General features: G+C 41.0%; 1 protein-coding gene across 3 annotated transcripts in view; it reads right to left on the reverse strand.

The window, feature by feature from the left end:
* Window positions 1-366: 366 nt before the first annotated feature.
* The window catches only part of PTTG1IP2 (PTTG1IP family member 2), a 57,563-nt gene continuing 34,467 nt past the window's right edge, over window positions 367-23,462 (reverse strand). Inside the window, exons 6-7 of one of the 3 annotated variants that reach the window (XM_073334012.2) lie at window positions 8,569-8,615; window positions 367-826 (exon numbers count right to left, since the gene is read on the reverse strand). In XM_073334012.2, coding sequence (XP_073190113.2) covers window positions 777-826; window positions 8,569-8,615 — 97 coding nt within the window. In that variant the 3' untranslated portion in view covers window positions 367-776. Of the gene's footprint in view, window positions 827-8,568; window positions 8,616-19,805; window positions 19,843-23,103; window positions 23,220-23,462 lie in introns of those variants that run through there. The other 2 variants (XM_073334011.2, XM_073334013.2) reach the window with 2 other exon arrangements.

A 23,462-nucleotide genomic window follows, 5' to 3' on the forward strand; every position in this document is an offset into this window, starting at 1 on the left:
ATGGAAGAAAGATTTTTAAAACAGCCTGATATTACCTCTCAAGCTTACACACAAATGTATATTAAGATTTTGCATGCGTTTCAAAAAGATTTTGTGCCCGTTTTACTAACTCAAAACTTTTGCTCCACACCAAGGACACAGAAATGTTCATATATTACCAGGCTATTACATCAGATTATGCTATGCAAAAAAAAAAAAAAAAAAAAAAAAAAAATCGCATTTTGCATTTTAAAAAAACTCTTCACATACTATTTTGATACTAAAGAATTTGTACGCTGTATTTATTTCTTGTCAATACCAATACCACACTTCTGCAGTATCAAACGCTTCTGTTACTCTTGCCATCACTTATGTGCATACAACAGATTTAGAAAAAAAATCTTTATTTAGGAACATGGGAACAGAGGTTTTTTGTTTTGTTTTTTTTAAAGAGAAAGGTGAGCTAAGATATTAGTTCAAATACATGATTAGGAAGTTAACTATTTAAATCAGATTCCAAAGAAAAGCTTTATTAAAAGTGGAAAGGTGACATTTCACATTTAATGAGAGCACAATTGGCAAACATTTCGAAAACCAAAAGTGTTTATAAAAATTTAGTTCTAAAAGATAAATATGCCAGATTAAAAATACATATTTTAGTAAATATTTGTGCATTTATTTTTACTGTCTGAAAACCTGCAAAAAAAGAAGCCTGAAGACCGCTGAAAAGCAATATAAAAGTGCTCATTTATCCTGGAATCTTAGTTTTCGATGAGGAGATTCAACAGGGTCTGTTTTCATTCATTCTCAAATCTACTGTAAGGATGATCAGAATCCTGAAGGAGACCTGAGAAAAGAGGACAGCATTTATTAATTATTTGTATTACCATAGTGTATAGGAGCCCTAGTCAAAGACCAGGAATTCTGCTAGGTTCTGTACAAATACAGAATTTTAAAAAATGGACCCTAGTCTTAAAGAATAAGATACAACTACTCATCTATAGTAGATTAGAAATAAACTCTTAAGTCATTTTATTTCTCAACCAAAAGTCATGAACTTTACATGAAGAGTAAAACATAAAAGCGAGAAAGATTTTTTCATGAAAAGTCATTAAGGAGAAACAGTATTTCTCACTTGTGAAGGATACTGTAGCTATTTGCCAATTCTTTACTTTATCAAAGACTAAGTGTGGAGATGGCTAAGCAGAAACAGTTTCAAACTGCTCTGCCAATAAATTCAGCTTTGCGGTAAGAGGACCATCCTTTCAAAAAGGTGGGAGGTCATCATGCTGGCTTAATTCTGTTTCACTCTTGAGCAAAAACCTGTCAAGTTCAATCAGTGATATGCAGTAGTTCTGTGACACCAGCCAATGTCCTTTAAGGACAAATACAGATCACCTGCAAACTCACTGAAACTACTGGGGACAAGAACAAAGGCATCACCTAAACCAGGTCACAGTGTGTGCTTTTATCAAAGATTTTTAATGTAACCAGAATATTGCCACAGAAAGCACTGCAAAGACATTGTATCTGTGAACATCTTCTGTAAAGCTTAGTTCAGCAATAATCATTGTTCCATACAGTGGTAATTTTCAACAAGACCTTGAGAAACTTACTAAACATCCACTAGCCAGAAGTGCATACTGAGGATAAAGGGGCCCAGAGGAGTCTAGTGGCAGACCCATGCTGTGAAGGAGCAGAAGGACTTTTGCTATCCTTCATATTGGTTTTGGCAAGTGATGCCTGGAAAACCTGGAGCACCACCTTTCCTAGCTGCTTTGTCTTGGGCAGGTGGCAGGAAAATAGGTTGATGAAGTAAAGCTCTTGATTAAATTCCCCTCTTCACAACAGTCAGTACCAAGAAAGGGGAAGAGGAAAGAAGATTGTACCATTCATTCCCAACCTCTACATTGTGTCCCAGCATATGTTTATTCACTAGGTGGAGAGGGTGCGTTTCAATATCTAGGTGCCTAGCATTCACTGCTCTGTTTAATGAATACAAGCAAACAGGGGCATGGAGCGCTGGTCACAGGTACAGTTTAGGCAGAGTGCAGCAAGTAAGATATCCAACTGCCAGGCAAGACAATATTAGCCAGTTTTACTGGCTAACAGCCAATACATTTTCAAGCCCTGTCAGTAGAAAGCTTGGTATTTACAGTAGGCTGAAATGTGATGAAAACAACCATTCCTTTAGGGCTACTTGTTCCCTAACGCCCAACGTAACTCATTCATATTTGTGAGGCAACATGTGTACATGGAGAGGAGTGTTTACCTCATTTATTTTCAGGACCACAAAAATTCTCAGATATATAAATATTTACACTGTACAGATGTTTACATTGTAATAGGATTTATAGGGGTTAGTAAAATAAAATATTACAATCACTTGAATCTTTGATATGATTCAAAGCTATATATTACATTACTTGAATCACTGATAATTCAGAGCTTTATTTGCAATACACAAAACAGTCTCTTATAAATGGTAGGAATGTAGGAGATCTAGTGAATTTGATGGATGTCCCTATTTATGAATTAAAACTAAATGTTTTTAAATTCTTTGATTAAATCCTATACACAGCCAAGATCAAGCTTGTATACTTATTGTGTATAACTTATTTTATAGCCTTCTATCCTTAAACCAGTATCAGAAAATATATCGATCTTTTAGGTCTATTTTATTGTCAGACGTTTTCCATGAACAAATATGACAGATTTATCTTACTACACAATAATGTATATTCAGAAACTGGATTCAGGAGGAACAGAATTTTCATTAATTCATCATCAATTTTGGCAGATTGACAAAGAATCAGTAAAACGTACTCCCATATACGCGCACTCAAAGTAATGTGCGTGCCTTTATAAAAGGAGTGCACCAATTTTTTTTTTTTATAATCAGCAATCCCTAGGGTGACCAGGTGACAAGAACAAAATATCAGGACATATGGGGGGGGGGGGGCAGCCACAGGCTCATCCCCCCACCAGGGCTGGCTCTAAGTTTTTTTCCCGCCATAAGCAAAAACAAAAAACAAAACAAAAAAGCAAGCAAACCTGGAGTGCCGCCAAAGCAAAATATCGGGACAAATGGTGTCGGGACGCGGGACAAACAACTAAATATCGGGACTTCTGGTCACCCTAGTAATCCCTCTGGAAGTTTCTATACTCCAGTAAACAACTTACTTTATTATATGTAACATATGTCAATAGAATAATGTGCAATGCTATAGTATATCCTTGGCAATTCAAGCAGGGGAGTAAATATTGGATATCATCATATCCTTATGCAAAGATGAAAAAACTAAAATCAATGACATGTTGAATGTAGAGAGGTTGGGTTTTTTTTACATTCTGGATATAAATTTGTCTCGACAGTAGCTATTTAAGAAGAAATAAATTAGATGCTTTACACAATATTTAGCTATATAAAATTAAAGTAGCAATACTAGCTATGAACATTTATTTTACTACACTGGTCACTAAGTAGACTATAAATTCTCTGCACTGATTAGATTCCACATAGAATTCCAAGAACCTAACTTCTAAAGCCTTTTCTTACAGTGAATAAAGAATCAGTGACAAAATGAACTTTGGGATGAAAGGGTCTTTCTGATAAAATAAAATCCTTTGAAGCCTTCGTAAAAAAAGAATCTTATGCTAATCAAAAAGGTTCCCATCTTGACTAGTTGCCCTAACCAGCGGGAATCTAGATGTGACAATTGCTGCAACTAAAAATGAACACTGTGAAAACTTATTTTTCCCCCTGAAAGGAATTCACACATTTTCTTTATTTTATTTCTCTGTGTTAAACCTTGCCTGGCGAAGTTCTAATTAACACCTGCCTTTCATAAGATTGGTTTAAAATACCATACTTTACATGATCATTCTAAAAGCAGCACAGAATAGCTCCAGTCACCACTGCCATCAAGAATGAATAGAGGTGGTATTCTGTCTCCAAGAGTGCCAAATCCAAATTCTTCAAAGGAAGGTATGAAACTCCTATAATGCACTTAACCATACAACACTGCACAGGGGAAGTATCCTTCTTACCCCAGCCACTGATCGTTTAGACTGTTAGTCCTCATACTTTATAGCATACGTAATTTTGTCCTACCTAGCATTACTGCAGATGCTTTTCATAGTGATATTTGTTTTAGTTTTACTAAACTATTCGGCTTAATATCCTTTAGTGCAATTTCCACAATTATTAATATTTTTAACTAGTTTTCACTTGTTTTAATTTCAAGGAGTTTCCTTTTATCCTAAAAGGGATACTACATATTAGGGTATCTAAATTTTCAGACCTAAACCTATAGGTCAGTCCAGTGTGGGTATTACAGCTCACAAGCCTGCCTGATTACAGGGAGAAATTTTAATTTCACAGCACCAAGAACAAAGGCTCCTGAAACGAGCGAAGGAATTTTCATTTACCCTATCCTCAAGGAGACTAGGAATGCATAGGGGAAATGATATGCCTTCCTTCCTTCCATGCTGCCTTCAGAGCTGAATGGCTGGAGAGCAGCAGCTTTTGGCCATGAACCAGCTTTGAAAGTAGTGCCACCAGCAGCAGCACAGAAGTGAGGGTGGCATGTCATGGGGGGGGCATTCATCACTTTTGGGGGGCAAGGCCGGTCTTTTGGTGGGTGACTGCCCAGGACGCTGTGGTCATGGGGTGCTGTGTAACTCTCTGCACCCCTCCACACGCGCTGGGCCCGGAGCTGGGGAGGGGCAGGGCTGGGATGCCCCAGACAGGGGCTCCTACCATGTGCCGGACTTCGTCCCCTGCAAGGGCATCCCGGGGCTGGATAAGACCTACTTCCAGGACCCTCCCGAGCTGCAGGAAGCTCTGAGACTGCTGGTCAGGAGCCCAGCTCCGAAGGCAGCGTTGTCAGTAGCAGCAGCGCAGAAGTAAGGGTGGTATGGTGTTGCCATGCTTACTGCTATTGGTGCTGGCACAAAGGAAGGGTGCCGTTCCCTTCTGCAGCGCTGCCTTCAGAGCAATGGGGGTGGCAATACCACAACTCCCCGCCCCACCAGCCATTTTCGTGTCGGGACCCCGCACTGTGAAACACTGATCATTTCAGATTTAAATATCTGAAACTGTAAAATTTAAGGTTTTTTAAATCCTATGACCACGAAATATGGTCTGTGAATTTGGTAGGGCCCTACTTATATGCCTTGCTTCCAACCTCCCCTTTGTTTTTATTCATCCCACCCATGCCTGCCACATCTCATACACCAACATTTTTAGTTTCTTCCTTTTCTTATCGGCGAATGCAGATTGAGATCATCACGAGAAACAGAGACCAGAAGACAGCAGTGAGTTGCTTGTATTGTCTCTTAGTGGAGAAGGAGACTTGACATATGTGATGGTGGGCAAAAAGGATCTGGGGAACCACCAATAAGAGGATGGGCAAAATTGTAGGTGTGGTGACAGGCTAGAGCCAGCTGCTACAGCTTGGATGTTGTGGTTCAAAAGTGGAAGTATCTGGAGCTGAAAGTCAGATAGTTGAATTCAGGTAGAGCTCACCCACTGTCTTGAGCTAGGCACAAGGAGCTTCTCTCCTTGTGGTGGTTTTCCTTTTGATGTAGGTGTGAAAACCCAACCTTTGGTTTGGACTTTGAAGTTCAGAGGACAAACTTGTTAGACATGTCTCCTGAAGCCCAGTATAAGGGCTGACTCAGGTCACTTCTGAGCTTGGTCATGAGGAAACAGGCTTGTAAAAACCACAAGCAGATTGCTCCATCTCCCCCATTAAACACAGGTTTTCTTCCTTAAATTTCATATTATATTTCAACTTCAAAATAGTCAACTTGCTCTCAACTCTTAAGTTACAAGCTAATAAAAATAAGTATTACAAAAATTTTAAACTAATGACTTAGAAGAGATTCAACTGTTTTGCATTCAGAACACTACAGAAGGTCAAAGTAAAATATACCCATCTAGGCCAGTATAACTATTTCTTGTGATAAACTTTTAAACATAAATGTTTTATGTAAAATCAAAGTACAGAAATAGGATTATGCACCATTAGAATGACTATCAAGTGTCTTTACAGAATTTAAGAGGAAACAAGGAGTGTGGAATCCCCAGATCATGAAGGGGAATCATCATGTGTAACTGAAGACAAAGGACATTCTTTATCATCTTGGAGAGATAGGCCTCTTCCACTACCACCAAGCAAAAATCCAGAAGTACAGACAGTAAAGCAGCATCTTACTGATGCTATATCAAATGTACAATAGCAGCAAATATGGGGGCAATTAAATCATAGTTTCTTTGTATATTACGCAAGCTGGAAAATACTCTAAATTCAATTTTAAAGGTTGTTAAACCATCAACGTATAATTTGAATAATCATACTGCATTCATATATTTGAGCAAATGAAAAATAGTGACAAATTTTGCAACAAAAACAATTCAAAATGAATATTCCCCATTACTAAAGCTCTATTGCTTCCAGTGCTCCCAAAGGACTATGGCTGAAGTGAGCGACACTTGCAATGCATTATAAATGTGTAATTACCATTTAAATGGGATAAGAAAAGCTGGTGGGTGAAAAGGGAAAAAGGCATTCCCTTAAAGCCAACCAAGGGCTGACATTTCAGGCATGATCATCTTAATTTAAAGAGTCAGGTTAACAAAGCCATTGTCATTCTGCCACTCGTCTTTGCCTACTTAACAGTGAATCCCCTCTGCAATGTGTAAGAGGCAGCGTAAAATAATCTAGTGCCTCCATAATTTTCTGCAGCAATTTTTATCAGACTGTATTTACTAGACAGCTAAAAATGAAGAGAGATCAAGGAGATTCAAGGCTGTGCTGAGGGCCTGTATCATGTCTCATTTAATTATTTTTATAATCATATTCAAAGATGAGAATGAGCATTTGTACTTTATTCAGTGTACTAACTTTTGGACTAATATATTTCAGAATAAGAGTTTCATCTATTCGGAGTCATTTGATGTTGCTTGAGGATTTAAAAAAAAAAAAGGTATAACATCTCTCCTTTCAACTATTTCCTATTCAACCACACACATCTTTATAACCCAGTTTGGTGCCTCTATTGAAAAATCTATTAATTATGAGAAATTGCATTTGGATTGATAATATAAATAAGTGTCGTCTGAAGATGCAACAGATGAAACTTACCTTGCAAATAATCCGTTTTATAAAAAAGTTAACTTTTGACCTTTCCAAGTCTAATTGTTAAACTATTATGTGGCAACTGCCCTGTAAACAAGTTGGGTGCAAACATGGGTACATCTAATAATTTTATTAGAAGTCAAGACTAATACTTGCACACTGGGGGCTGGAATGTGCTCCCACTGAAGTCAGAGACAGAACTATTGACTTCAGTGGGAGCAGGGTGACACACTGACATGCATGCGATTGAAGAATGCATCTGCAAGCGAGCTTGGTAGATTTATAGCCAGAATGCAAATGATTACAGGGCTCAATCCTGCAAGGCACTAAGCATTCTGATAAGATCCAGCAAAGCATTTAAGCAAATGCTCAACTTCAAGCACTTGAGCAGTCCCACTGACTTCAGTGCTGAGTGCTTTTTTGGATATTACAGGAAGCTCAGTACCCCACAGGACTGAACCCATCAAGTCTGCATAAATACAAGTGGGGATGGGGGATATATTAATCTTAAAACAAAATTCACTGACTAATTCTTTTTTTATTTACGTCCATATAACTCAATCAAACATTTTAAAACGGAACAGAAGTTCGAAAGCCAAGGTCAGTGATGTTATACACTGCTACAAAATCAAAATTTGTGAATTATATGCACACTTAAAAATTAGAGTTTCTGTAACAATTTTCCCTTCTCCTACTCTTAAGGTTCACTAAGGAGCTCATGTTATTGCAAGCTTCCTTTATCCAAGAAAATCCCTTTAGTGCTCAACTAAAACACTCCTGCATATGCCAGTGGACTAGGTGCAGAATGATGAAGACAATCCCAGCTCCTGTCAATCAGTTTAACAAGAGACTGGAAATTAAAATGGTTTTGAGTGGCTGGTCAGAGCTCTAAATACAGAATCACTATCTTTTTAATTTACATGATAAAAAAAACACAGTATATCTTTTTATCATGCATATTTGAATACATGGCATCAGTAGCCCCACGAACAAACCAAATCAAAAAAGGGCCAAGATTGACAGCTCTGAATAATGAAGACCTCCAGTAAGATGCATAACACAGGCAATGGTAGTGCAAAGCTCCCTCATACTTCCCTATTCTCACTACTGTGCCACAAATCTATTTTGGAACAACTAACAGCAGGAATGAAAGTACTTCAGGCTCCAAAATCTCCATTTAATCCTTGTTTTCCTGCTGTGAATGCTAATAATGATTCTAATTATCAGCCACATGAAACTGGACTAAGGCCAGACAGTCTACTTTACTTAGGCTACTGAACGGTCGAATAGTAGTGACTTTTCATCACTATTAACCTGGACTTAAAATCCTAACGTGAAAGGGTCCGTATTCATTACCAATCTGATGGGAATATGTCTATTTAAATAGTGTGAACAGGGAAGACAAGACTTTGTTCAGATATTACAGTAAGATTAGCATACATACCATATTTCTTGCGTATCTCATCCTGTTTCATTTTTCTTTCATGTTTCCTGCAAAGATTATTAATAAATATGAAGAAAAGTTTTATATTTTAGATTGTTTCAAGACATTTGATAAGCAAGGTATAACAACTACAATTGAGTCCATTTGGACCAGTTGTTTTTTTTTTTTTTTTTTTTTTTTTTTAAGAATTCTGCAATAATTAGAACTTTTAAGAGCCATTTCTAAAGCTTACAGCTCCCAGTTCTAAAACTCAGTACAACTCCCCATTAACAAATCAAGCCATCAATTAGGATCATATTAACAAGCAAGGAAACTGAAAATACACTGCCTTAATTACATCCAGGGAACTATCTCATAAATGTCACTATGCTGCCCAGCAGGGAATATAGTTGTAAAATTCATATCTGATTGCATGCTGCAGAATGCTAATTCAATATCACAAATCTACAAGGAGAAGAAATTTTATATTAGCATTATGATTTGGTTATACATTACAAGGAGTAAATTAAAATACAGCTGTCTAAACTATACCATCAACTTTGCAAAAGGAGTAACTTTGGCAACTAATATTTTTATATACTAGTGGAAGAATGCTTTTCTAATTTGTTTGAAATAAATGCTTTGATAACAACTTTTTTTAAACAAAATAAAAACATACTAGAGTACAGTAATATTTCTGTTTACTACACTTTAGTTTATGTTAAAAAAAGGAAACAAATGTAACATTTCAAAAGTAACCACAAAAAAAGTCTTGCGATTCTGATGCTGGTGTACCATCATGCTATTGCTAATCTCCTTCAGCAAAATTCGTATGGAGGAGCAGGAAAATGCTGGTTTGTTAACTGCTAGTATACATGGGGTTGATGAAACAGTGTGCTGACAGAACTCTGATTCTTGTACTCAGTATCAAGACTGAGCTGAGCACTAGAATCTGAAATTAGTGGTATATTGACTTTAAGGCAAAGATCAGACTTTTACACAGAGGAAAGTATAGCTAAGAGACAGGGCAGGCCGGCCTGTGGCGAACAAATGAACTGGGAACCAGCTGATCAGGATTCTATTCCTGGCTCTACCTATGACTTCCTATGTGACAAGTCAAACCTCCGTCAATTTCCCCAACCGTAAGACAGAACATATCAGCTCTTCTATCCTCCACCCCTTGTGTCCCAGCAATGTTCTGAGGGTACCTGTGTTAATGTTTGTTAGGCATTAAGTGAAGACATCTTCGTGTGCAGCAGTCAAACAACAACAACATTAGAATGTAAAAAAAAATGGAGACATACTAAAAATATTATGTAGCACTGGTAGTCTCTAGTTAACACTGCCTAACAGCTTCAATGGTAAGACCCTGTTTTCAGCTGCCAGTAACATTACCAATCTAACCATTCAAGCTGAGATTCTGCAAGCTAGCTGTCTGTCTCTGGCTGATTTTTCTAGGGTGGAGTCTGGAAGACGACTGGGAGGAGTTTTGGTAGAAATGATTTTGCCATGTCTGAGAACAAATTTAGGGGAAAATACATTTTGCCATTCTTAAAAGATTCTTACAACTTTTTCACTAAAAAGATCAGAGCCTCCATACTTTGGAACTGAGACTAGAAATTTGGCAAAGGGGAGTTGTCCTAGCTCCAGGTATGCGCTTTTTCACAAACCACCCAAGCAGTTCACACGTGCTTAGAGGCTTGTTGCAGCTTGACAGCTAAATTCACCAAAGATTCCATCTGCACTGAGCATACTCCACTGCCATAAAGTTCCTATGTGTCAACCAGATTGCATGTGTACCATCCCCAAGAGCAACAGTGTATGGTCTCTCCCAGGACCACAGGGCTGAGCTAGACTTTTCCCTAGAATTGCTCCTCCCGGAAGCTTGGTATTGCTGAGGCGTCAAGCACCAGAACTGAAAGCAGGGAGACTGACTGATCTGACTGCTGAGGCCCCGACAGCATGGAAAAGAAGTTAAAAAAAGGAAAAAGGAAAAAGGAGGAAGACAAGGGAGATTAGAGGGATGAGGACTGAGGGCTTGTCTTCACTACTGGGAAGACTGACGCTGCTGCAATCGATGGCAGAGCACTCTCTGGTCAACTCTGGTACTCCAGCTCCCCGAAAAGAGTAAGGTAAGTTGACCGGAGGGTGCCTCCTGTCGACGCAGCGCAGTGAAGACACCACGTTAAATCCACCTAAGCTACATCGACTTCAGCTACATTCTTCACATAGCTGAAATAGTGTAACTTAGGTCAATTTACCCTGATAGTGAAGACAAGCCCTAAGACAAGCTGGAGAGGACAGGGATAGAAGGGATGAAGTTTCAGGTGGGGGACAGGATTCCATAACCCCTAGAAGATACACTGCTCCAGAACCCGGAAGTGAAACCAGGAACCTGGAGTCTCCACATTCCTCTACTGTCACCAAATATCTATAAAACCACTGGCAAAATGTTTTGTCATTCTCTAGTGAGTAGGCCACATAGATGATGAACAGCCACTTTCTGCTACCAGCTACTACCTTACTTCAAGTGGTAGAAGGCTATGTTGTGGTTCTAAAGATCTGAACCCTGGTGATGACTTATGTGAGGGATCAATATAATTCCACGTGATGTAATTTTTTCCCCAGTTTGTTTGAAGAAAAAAAAATAGAAAAATTACATTAAAAGCCACATTAAAAAATGGTTGCCTGGGCAACCTTAATTCTTCTTTATGTTGCTCCTGGGAAAATTCTGCACCACTGCACATGCGCAGAATTCATGTCTCCCGCAAAAAAATGGCTTTGACAGGGAAGTGAAGGGAAGCTGCAAGAGCAGTCAAGCATCACTCCCTAGCTGCGCAGGTACATTGTTTCAGGCACCCGGAGAAGCCAGCGGAGAGGTAAATCACTGCAGGGCTGGGCTGGAGGCAGGAGAGGACAGGACTTCCCCTGCAAGGAGCATCTGGGACTGTCAGACCCACCCCCACCAAACCTCACCCCATACACCCAGAACCCCCCTAGTCCTCCATACCTGAACCCCATCCCACTGAACCTCAACTGCTGCATCTAGAGCCCCTCTGCACCTAGACCACCCCCCATTAAGCTCCCTACAATCAAACCCCCACCCTGATGAGCTCCACCCCCACACCACCCTGAGCCCCCACATCTAGACCCCAACACCATGGACACCCAACTAGCTGCACCCAGACCCCTAACCCCCCAGCACCCAGACCCCTCTGCTGAGCCCCACTTTCACCTGGAACCCCTGCAGAGTCCTATTGCCTCTGCACCTGCAACCCCCTCCCACAATGAGCTTCTGTGCACCCAGATTCCCCCACACCTAGACCCCACACTGAGCTGCCTGCACCCAGATTGTGCCACACAGAATCCTCTCACCCCACAACTGGATCCCCCCCACCTTGAGCCCCTCCACACTTGGAACCTGCCTTGTTAAGCCTGCCTGCCCCACACCTGGTGTGCCTGGCGCAGGCCCCCAGGGTGTTTCTGGGGCAGTCGCAGGCCCTATGCTGCGTCAGGATTGGGTGCAGCCTCACCACTGAGTCCGTGTCCCGGGGGTGGGGAGATTGCAGGGTGATCTCCCACTTTTGTACAGCCAGTGGCCTGTGCTCCCCACTGCCATGCTGAAGCCTCTGCATTTATTTATTGAGAAAACTTGCAGAATTTTAAAATATTGTGCACAGAATTTTAAATTTCCCTCAGGAGTAATATTATGTGTATTCATTATGATATAGGCTTTAATTACCTAATCACAAACTATTTTTTTCCCACGGTACCCCTGACTCATTCAGTGCAAAGGATAGCCAGTGCCCAGGGAATGGATCAGTGTTGTATAGTGAATGACAGTGTTGTCTATTGAATCCCTACCTCATTTGCTGTGCATACTGAAAGGTGTGTAGTAAATGAAGCAAGGGACTGCAGGAAGAACAAAGGCTGATCACCTGGTTAAAACAACTAAATGCTACCCAGGAAATCTGGATTCTATCCATGTCTCTGCCAGAGTTCCTATGTGATGTTGGGCAAGTCACAAATTAAACTTTTCACCAGTGGTCACGAACTGTATGTTCTTCATTTTCTGAGTGATCACCTCTAGACACCTGTGCAGAAATGCTGAGCACTTAGCTTCAACTGAAATCCATTGGAGCTCTGCTCTGAACATATAAAGAATTATGAAATGCTGAATACTCTGGAAAATATCAGGCCCATGGCATCTCAAATTGGGCATCCAACTTACTGGACATTTGACTTTAATCTTCTATGCCTAAGATCTCCATCTGTAAAATAGGGATATCACCTTACCTCATAAGAGTGTTAGGAAGATTAATATTTGTGAAGCACTGCCATTAAAAAACCCATAAATAAATTACTATATTCAGAGCAGGGTTTTAATGGTCATGGAACTATACACTAAACGATGGAGCAAATGAAATACTGAATAGCTACCCATTCAAACATCACTATCCATTCAGCAGAAGCAGGTGTAGGCCTACAGTTAAATGTACTTTTTAACTCTAATTCAAGCATGTGTTTAGGAATCTTAACTCATAACCAATGGTTACTGTGACTGTTCATAACCAGTGTTTAAAGTTGTCTAGCTTTTAAAGTTAAGCTCACTAAAAAGGAGCTTAATTTTAAACTTTAAATTTTGAATCATCTGTTTTTAACCTGCTTAATGGTCTTTTAGCTCATTCCTTTATGAGTTCAGAACTTGCTTTTATGATACATCAATGACTTAGAATACAAAAATGCATTCTGTACCATTATGACAAAACAGTTGCCTTTGTTTTTAAACCAACATTTGAGCTGTAAATAACTAGACATGCCTCCAGAAAGATAGTAACACTGCTAGCCATCTGCTCTATTTAACAACTACTATTCCCCTCACAAACATTAAGTCTGCAATAAACACGCAATCTAAACATCTCCAAGTAGGAAACACACTTATATTCCTGGCTATTTTAGTAGCTTGTACAGCTTGTTAGCCATTGCTACACAGACTAACAGTTACAGTGTGTCCTGGCATATGTTCAGGTTGTGTTCCTGAAAAGGGCAATGGATACCAGGGAATTTTTCCCCGTAAGAAATAATGGTCCGCCCTGCCTCTTGCCGCCCCACCCACCTCCGCCCTGCCTCTTCCTGCCCAGTTCCACCCCCTCCTTTGAGCATATCCTGTCCCCACTCCTCCTCCTCCCTCCCAGTGCCTCCTGAATGCCAGGGGAAGAACCCAAAGAAAAGCCTCACAAAATGAGAAGCGATGGATATGCTTATCAGGACCCAGGGGAACTGGAACACATTCCCCTATTGATGAACAACGGATATGCGAAACGACCGATAAAGGGGAGAGGTATACTGGGGACCCCCTGTATGATGCAGCCAATAAACAATATTAACATGTAGGGTTGCCAACCCTCCTGGTTTGGCCAGGAGTCTCCCAGAATTGGGCTTGATCTCCCAGAGGCTACTGAAGCCAATCTGGGAAATTTTAGGCCACAAAAAGTCCGGTGGCGCAGTGGGGCTAAGGCAGGTTCCCTACTGCCCTGGCTCCATGCCACTCCCAGAAGCAGTGACATGTCTGGCAGTGGCTCCTAGGAGGTGGCTGAGCCAGGAGGTCTCTGTGCTCTGCTCCCTCCCCGAGTGCCGACTCTGCAGCTTCCACTGGCGGCAGTTCCCCATTCCTAGCCAAAAGGAGCTGCAGGGGTGCTGCTGGCAGGGGCAGCCTGCAGAGCCACCTGGATGCCCGTGAGCCTAGAGCTGCTGCCAGACATGCCGCCGCTTCCGAGAGCCACATGAGGTGGGAGCCACCCGGCCGCAGCCTGCACCCTGAACCCTCTCCTGCACCCCGAACCCTCTCTTGCACCCCGAACCCCATGAATCAGCCCCCTTCCACACCAAACTCCCTCCCAGATCTTGCACCCCACAACCTCTTCCACACGCCAACCTCCTGCCCCAGCCCTGAGACCCCTCCCGCACCCAGACTCCCTCCCAGAGTCTGCATCCCAAACCCTCTGCCTCAGGTCACAACCCCTTCCCACACCCAAACCCTTTCCCATATCCTGCACCCTGAGCCCCATTCCGCATCCCAAACCCCTGCCCCAGGATCAACCCAGAGCCCACTTGCATACTCCAAATCACTTGGCCCCACCCCACTCAAACCCTATTCTGCACCCCAACCCCGTGCTACAGCCCAGATAAAGTGAGTGAGGGTGGGGGAGAGTGAGAAATGGAGGGAGGCGGCCCTCAGAGAAGGGGCAGGGCAGAGGCGTGGCCTTAGGGAAGAGGGGCTGGAGGCCAGCCAAGGGTGTTTGGGATTGTGTGATTAGACAGTTGGCAACCCTATTAACATGGTATCTTATAGTGGATTTCTGTAAATTGCATGTAGAAAAATCTGAAATTTGTCAATACACCAAGAGTCACCGTACTAAAAACTAGATACTACTGCTTAGCACCTATGCTATTTACATCTTAAAGCCCTATACTAGTTTTATAAACTCCCATGAAGAAAGCAAGCATGTAATACTCCCACATTACATATGGGAAAAGAGACAAGACCACACAGAAAGCTCAAAACAGAACTCGGGCAGACACCATATAACATCCATTTATCATTACTATTTATAATTAAGAACTCTGAAGTCCTGTCTGCCTTTCTACTGCTCTAACCACAAACTATTTACACCTGCAATATTCTTCAATTTGTCAGAACTCTTTGGAACTCTTCAGGATTCAGTGATAACATTTCTTGCCTGTGACAATAAGAGGTAACTAGAACCATTAGCCTTGCCACTTTATTCTAACAGACACCTACCTTTTCAAACAACCACTTCCTGAATATATTCTTGGAAGACCTTTATGAATGGGTGGTGGACTTGATTTAATAGGCCTTTTTTTATCTTGCTAACTTTTGTGACTTATGATTGAGTTGTTCTATGAATACTTAAGTCTATCAAGTCGAAACTGCTTGCAAGTGCAGCGTACAATACCCTGAGAAACTTCACTTGTACTATACATTTTAGTCAAGCTATTCTGGGCACTGAGAATGCTGGGAACACACATGGTGTTACTGAATAGCTGGTACTGAATATAAGAGCATTTTTTCTTTAAACACTAAGCTTCAGAAATAACATTTCTTCCACACAATAAGTTATTAGAACCAGAACAGCTGTTTAGAAACTCTACAGGAGAAGTTTAAGACTGGTGATGTAGTTCCAAAGATATTTTTGAAAATATTTTTGGATACTTGAAAAGGCTTCAAACACTAATCTCCTCTTTTGCAAAGCCATTTCCAAACCCTCCCAAGCAGCAGCACCAGCAACCACCACCACCACAATGAAAAGGTGGTAAAATGAAGGTAGACTACATCAAACTAATTAAGACAACCACTCTAGGGGATGCTGCATTTCCAACTGCCTCTGCTGATCTAAACAGCCATTTATGAAAAAAAAACAACGGTATCTAAGGAAACAGCTACAGAAAGAACAGTGCTGCACCTAACTTTTACTCTGGGGGAATTTGCCTCCCCAAAATTAAAAATTATGTGCATATTCTGCATATTTTATTTGTCAAAAACAACACAATATAAATCACTCCAGTTTCAATTATTTTGGTCATTTCAAAATACCCGTCAGCAAAGTATGTCAACAATAAAGACAACAAAAAGATTCCCCCAAGAGTAGAGAGTTAAAGAAACCCCTATGACAACCTAGTTCTAGTTGGGAGGTGCTGGAGGGGGCTGCATGGGTCCCCCCTTGCCCAGACAGCTGCACCCCTTCACTTCCCCAGAGCCCCGCTGTGGGGGTGTACACCCGTGCCCCATCCCCTCAGAACCCAGTCACAGGCTCTGCTCCATGCAGCTTAGTTACTGTCCCTCTGGGGGTCGTGGTATGGCCCTGCCCTTCCTCACCCTTTGCCAGAGTTGAGTGTCCCAGGCCTACTCACATTCCCAGGTGCATGAGGATCAAGCACAGCAGTGCAGAACCTCCATCTCGCCCAGTACGGGCACGCCACCCCCTACGAGCTGGGCTCTGCAGAGTCCAACAGCCCCTAGTGGCAGCCAGCAGCCCCAGTTCTGTGGGGAAAATGAAATTCTGCACAAATTATACATTGTGCAGTGGCATTGAATTCCTTCAGGAGTAAATTTTTCACTTGCAACTTAACCCAGACTGAGAAACTAGCAGCTTCTTAAGAAACAAGAACTCTCCCCCTCCCCGCAGTCTTTCTGGTGTATTTCTGCAGAATTCCCCCAACCCCTGTCAAGTGGCTAAGCACTGCAGACAAGTTGTTAACTGAACGTTATCTACGTAACTAAACTTTTATTTTGAATTAGCTTTGGGAAAGGGGTGCCTAGATGTTTTTACACGACTGGTGGGATTCAGGCTGGGTGCCGCAGAAGTGACATCTAATGAAAGAAAAGGATCCAGATAGGGTGGTAGGAAGCAGGCTAGGCAGTGGGTCAGAGCCAATCATCTCTTTGTGACAACCACCATGCATTCGGAGCCATTTTAAGTATCTTAACTAGGGCTGTCAAGTGATTAATTGCGACTAATTGCTGGATTAAAAAAATTAATTGTGATTAAATCGCACTGCTAAACAATAACAGAATACCATTTATTTAAATATTTTGGAATTTTTCTACATTTTCAAATATATTGATTTCAATTACAACACAGAATACAAAGTGTACAGTGCTCACTTTATATTTATTTTTGATTACAAGTGTTTGCACTGTAAAAAGACAAAAAAATAGTATTTTTCAATTCACCAAATACAAGTACTGTAATGCAAATTATCATGAAAGTTGAACTTACAAATGTAGAATTACATACAAAAATACTGCATTCAAAAATAAAACAATGTAAAACTTGAGAACTTGCAAGTCCACTCAGTCCTACTTCTTGTTCAGCCAATCGCTTAAACAAACACGTTTGTTTACATTTGCAGGAGATAATGCTGCCCGCTTCTTGTTTACAACGTCACCTGAAAGTGAGAACAAGTGTTCTCATGGCACTGATGTAGCCGGCATCGCAAGATATTTACATGCCAGATGCACATGCTTCAACCACCATTCCAGAGGACGTGTCCATGTTGATGACGGGTTCTGCTCGAAAACCATCCAAAGCAGTGCGGACTGACACATGTGCATTTTCATTATCTGAGTCAGATGCCACCAACAGAAGGCTGATTTTATTTTTTGGTGGTTCGGATTCTGTAGTTTCTGCATTGGAGTGTTGCTCTTTTAAGATTTCTGAAAGCATGCGCCACACCTTGTCCCTCTCTTATTTTTTAAGGCACTTCAGATTCTTAAATCTTGGGTCAAGTGCTGTAGCTATCTTTAGAAATCTCACAGTGGTACCTTCTTTGTGTTTTATGAAATCTGAAGTGAAAGTGTTCTTAAAATGAACATGTGCTGGGTCACCATCCGAGACTGCTATAAACATGAAATATATGGCAGAATGTGGGTAAAACAGAGCAGGAGACATACAATTCTCCCCCAAGGAGTTCAGTCACAAATTTAATTAATGCATTATTTTTTTAAACAAGCATCAGCATGGAAGCATGTCCTCTGGAATGGTGGCTGAAGCATGAAGGGGCATATGAATGTTTAGCATACCTAGCACGTAAATATCTTGCAATGCTGGCTACAAAAGTGCCATGCAAATGCCTGTTCTCACTTTCTGGTGACACTGTAAATAAGAAGAGGGCAGCATTATCTCCTGTAAATGTAAACAAACTTGATTGTCTAAGCAATTGGCTAAACAAGAAGTAGGACTGAATGGACTTATAGCTTCTGAAGTTTTACATTGTTTTGTTTTTCAGTGCAGTCATGTAACAAAAAATTCTACATCTGTAAGTTACACTTTCAGGACAAAGAGTGCACTACAGTACTTGTATGAGGTGAACTGAAACATGCTATTTCTTGTTTATCATTTTTACAGTGCAAATATTTGTAATCAAAATATACAGTTTGACTTCAGCTACAATACAGAATACAAGATATATATGAAAATGTAGAAAAACATCCAAAATATTTAATACATTTCAATTGGTAGTTGCTTGCTTAACACTGCGATTAAAACTGCAATTAATCACGATTAATTTTTTTAAATTTCAATTAATTTTTTTTTAGTTAATCATGTGAGTTAACTGCGATCAATCAACAGCCTTAATCTTAACTATAACTTTTTTCAGGGGTCAGATCTAAAATGATGTGCATCTTGTAAAATTACAGAATTTGTTTACCAGTTAGAGGAACCATTACAGTCTCAAATTTGGAAGCTTATGTACTGTATTAAAAGACACCAAGGTTGACATCCCTGTCAGTTTTAAGTCTTCCAATAATTACTATTAATAGTGTCAGATCTGTATCTCCCTCTTCCGCTAATAATTTACCCAGTTATACTACTCAAAGATGCCCTTAATAAAAGCTAGTCCATTGCTTGTTATCACTTTGGCAAAACACAGAGCATACTTGTAAGTAGATGTCCTTCACATCCTCAAACTTTCTCTGCTTGATATAAAATCGTGTTGACTAAATATTCCTCCCACCCTCTGGCAATGCACACTGCCAAAAAAACCAAACACACAAAAAAACCCAACAACTAAGCAGTTGCATCCAGAGTTAATGACAATGCTTTTCCATAGTTCTATGCAGAGGACGTATATCTGTGATGGCAGCATAATGTATTATCTCTGATCCTTCCAAGATGAGGTCTCTTGAAAAGAGTCACAATAATACCCTATCCTTTCCTTTTTCGAGTATGTAATACCACATCAGTACCATACTATACCTATATTTATGGACATGGTTAACTGTGGAAGACCATGCAGTGTATAAACCTAAAGGTATTCTGGGTAGGCAAGTCCTGAAGTAGTTCCATGATAACAGAACTAAAATTAAGCCTGTCAGCTATGTTTTGGTTCATGGACATAAGACTGCATATTGTTCCTCTGCTGTTCTCAAATTGGAATGCACTCATTCCTCCTAGAACTGTTCAGAATAAGCAAGTGGAAATATACTGCAACATACACATACTTCACAGAGGAGAACCCTAGATTCCTAAATATATTATTGCCGGGTTGCCCAGCAGAATTACATTTTAGGTAAATTTTCAGAGATCAGGTATGCAAGAAACACATTTTGGCCCATCAAGCTGAAGTTAGTGTATAATTTCCTATAAGCAAGGGACAAGGAGTCTATTTATTTGAGAATACAGAAAATCTTCCCAAAATGATCCTCCCACTGCAACATGTAGTGGCGAATACCTTAATTTTAGAAGGTTTCAGAGTAGTAGCTGTCTTAATCTGTAACCACAAAAAGAAAAGAAGTACTTGTGGCACCTTAGAGACTAACAAATTTATTTGAGCACAAGCTTTCGTGAGCTACAGCTCACTTCGTCAGATGCATTCAGTGGAAAATAAAGTGGGGAGATTTATATACACAGAACATGAAACAATGGGTGTTACCATACACACTGTAAGGAGAGTGATCAAGTAAGGTGAGCTATTACCAGCGGGGTGAGGGGAGAAGAGGTATGACCTTTTGTAGTGATAATCAAGGTGGGCCATTTCCAGCAGTTGACAAGAACATCTGAGGAAGGGGGGGGGGGAAATAAACATGGGGAAATAGTTTTACTTTGTGTAATGACCCATCCACTCCCAGTCTTTATTCAAGCCTAAATACATTGTATCCAGTTTGCAACTTAATTCAAATTCAGCAGTCTTTCCCTGGAGTCTGTTTTTGAGTAGAAGGCCTAAAAGTGGCAATTCGTCAACAAAAAAAAAACTTCAAAAACAGACTCCAATGAGAGACTGCTGAATTGGAATTAGAGTCTGTTTTTGAAGTTTTTTTTGTTGACGAATTGCCACTTTTAGGCCTTCTACTCAAAAACAGACTCCAGGGAGAGACTGCTGAATTGGAATTAAGTTGCAAACTGGATACAATGAATTTAGGCTTGAATAAAGACTGGGAGTGGATGGGTCATTACACAAAGTAAAATTATTTCCCCATGTTTATTCACTCCCACTGTTCCTCACACATTCTTGTCAACTGCTGGAAATGGCCCACCTTGATCATCACTACAAAAGGTTCCCTCCCCCCCTTGCTGGTAATTGCTCACCTTACCTGATCACTCTCATTACAGTGTGTATGGTAACACCCACTGTTTCATGTTCTCTGTGTATATAAATTTCCACACTGTATTTTCCACTGAATGCATCCGATGAAGTGAGCTGTAGCTCACGAAAGCTTATGCTCAAATAAATTTGTTAGTCTCTAAGGTGCCACAAGTACTCCTATAATTTTAGAAGATTTTGTCAAAAGTAAAATGGAGCACAAAGTAAGGCAGATTTAAGCAAAGCTGCACAGAAGCTGCATAGGGAAAGATCAGTAGAAACATTACAGTATGGTCAGATTTAAAAAAGCTTTTGTACCTTTTTTCTGAATTATGGAAGTTAGTTTAAAAAGTACTGTATGATGAGCTCAGTTTGTTAACAGTGTACACTATGGCAATCACAGAAGCATGCCATTCTAGTTTGGTTTCAGAGTAGCAGCCGTGTTAGTCTGTATTCACAAAAAGAAAAGGAGTACTTGTGGCACCTTAGAGACTAACAAATTTATTTGTTTACAAACAATACTAGAAGTACATTTTTAAAATGCCTTTTTGCGAAGATAGCGGACAGCTTATATAAATCCTCCTGTTTGGATTTGTCCAGTAGTTGATTTTCACTCTACATCTTTTCCCTCAACCACTGCTCTCCTCTCCTCTCCCTTCCAACTGCTGGCGGTCATCTTGCTATCAATTTACCACTAGATCAGGCAAATTGCTCTCTTAAGAACTGGAGCAAAAATGATCTGTGTAGGATTTTAGGGGACCCTGCATCAAGTAGAAGATCTTACAAACACTATAGCATCTCAAGCGCACAAAAACTACGGGTCTTATCTGACCTATTATCACAATAAAAAAAACTTCACCAGTGCTTCTCTCTCAGCCTGGTTTCTATCAGCCAATAGCTCCAGAAGTGCTATAAGCACACAGTATCTAAGCACTGAATGCGGATTATAAAAGCACTGTGGGAAAAAAATCCAGAAGGCTAGTTAATACTTAATCCTGCCCTAGGTTCAACAATGGAATGCTAATTATGAAAACATCAGATTTTCAAATTCTGTGGGAATTCTGTTGTAGTGAGCATCTGTATCTTGAGTCACCAGAGGATAGTACGGGTACTTTCTGACCTCTTTTGGGAAAGGCATGAGTGCCTTGGGTCTCCTCTTGAAGACATTAGCTCCCTGCTTCCTCAAATCGACATCTGGACTACACGGTTTGCTGCCTAACTGCAATTGCTGTTGTGCAACAGTTTTCAAACTGGGGGTCAGGACCACAAAGTGGGTCCCGAACAAATTTTAATGGGGTCACCAGAATTGGCTCAGACTTGCTGGGGCCCAAGCCTGAGCCCCACCTCCTGGGACCAAAGCCGAAGCCCAAGGACTTCAGTCCTTGGCAGCAGGGCTCAGGTTACAGGCTTGCTGTCTGGGGCTGAAGCCCTTGGCTTCTGCTTTGGTCCCCCTCGCCCAGAGTGGCGGGGCTCAGGCTTTGGGCCTCCTAACCCGGGGTGGCAGGGCTTGGGCAGGCTGAGGCTTCGGTGCCCCTCTGCTGAGGTCGTGTAGTAATTTTTATTGTCAGCTGGGGGCCACCGTGCAATGAAGTTTGAGAACCCCTGCTGTACTGGGTTCCAGAAGTGGTGGTCTGTAAGATAAGGAGGACTTTTAAAGTCTATATCAGATCCACTTCCAGGATCTGTGAGTGCACAAAGAACAAGTACGGGTTGTAAAGCACTGACTTGATATGCTTTAAGTTAACTAAAAAGAAAAGAAGTACTTGTGGCATCTTAGAGACTAACCAATTTATTTGAGCATAAGCTTTCATGAGCTACAGCTCACTTCATCGGATGCATACTGTGGAAACTGCAGAAGACATTATATACACAGAGACCATGAAACAATACCTCCTCCCACCCCACTCTCCTGCTGGTAATAGCTTATCTAAAGTGATCACTCTCCTTACAATGTGTATGATAATCAAGTTGGGCCATTTCCAGCACAAATCCAGGTTTTCTCACCCCCCCCCCCACTCCCCTTTCCAAAAAACACACACACAAACTCACTCTCCTGCTGGTAACAGCCCATCCAAAGCGACCACTCTCCCCACAATGTGCATGATAATCAAGGTGGGCCATTTCCAGCACAAATCCAGGTCTTCTCACCCCCCCCACAGGCACAAACTCACTCTCCTGCTGGTATTAGCTTATCCAAAGTGACCACTCTCCTTACAGTGTGCATGATAATCAAGGTGGGCCATTTCCAGCACAAATCCAGGTTTTCTCACCCCCTCACCCCCATACACACACAAACTCACTCTCCTGCTGGTAACAGCCCATCCAAAGCGACCACTCTCCCCACAATGTGCACGATAATCAAGGTGGGCCATTTCCAGCATAAATCCAAGTTTAACCAGAATGTCTGAGGGAGGGTGGGGGGGGTAGGAAAAACAAGGGGAAATAGGCTACCTTGCATAATGACTTAGCCACTCCCAGTTAACTTAACTGCAGCATTAGTGTACCACCTGTAGCTACTTCGGAACTTCTCATCTGGATCCAGGTAGAGAGAGTAGCAATATTCTAAACTGCAGAGTACAAATACATAAGTTCCTATGGTTAGGGTATTATCCAGGAGGAAAGGATGGATTCATCTTGATAGCTGGAGTGGGAAGACAACACTTTAGGTAACTGCTGCTACTTGAATGTCCAGGGTCAATAAGTCCAGTATGATACTTAAGGTGTGCATACACTTAACTTCAAGAATGCACATGCCTTTAAAGGGTAAGATGCTAGTGCTCCACTGCTTCTCACAGGATTTCCCCGCTGAT

This window comes from Lepidochelys kempii, chromosome 2 (genome assembly GCF_965140285.1).
Source record: "Lepidochelys kempii isolate rLepKem1 chromosome 2, rLepKem1.hap1, whole genome shotgun sequence".
NCBI classification, from domain to species: Eukaryota; Metazoa; Chordata; order Testudines; family Cheloniidae; genus Lepidochelys; species Lepidochelys kempii.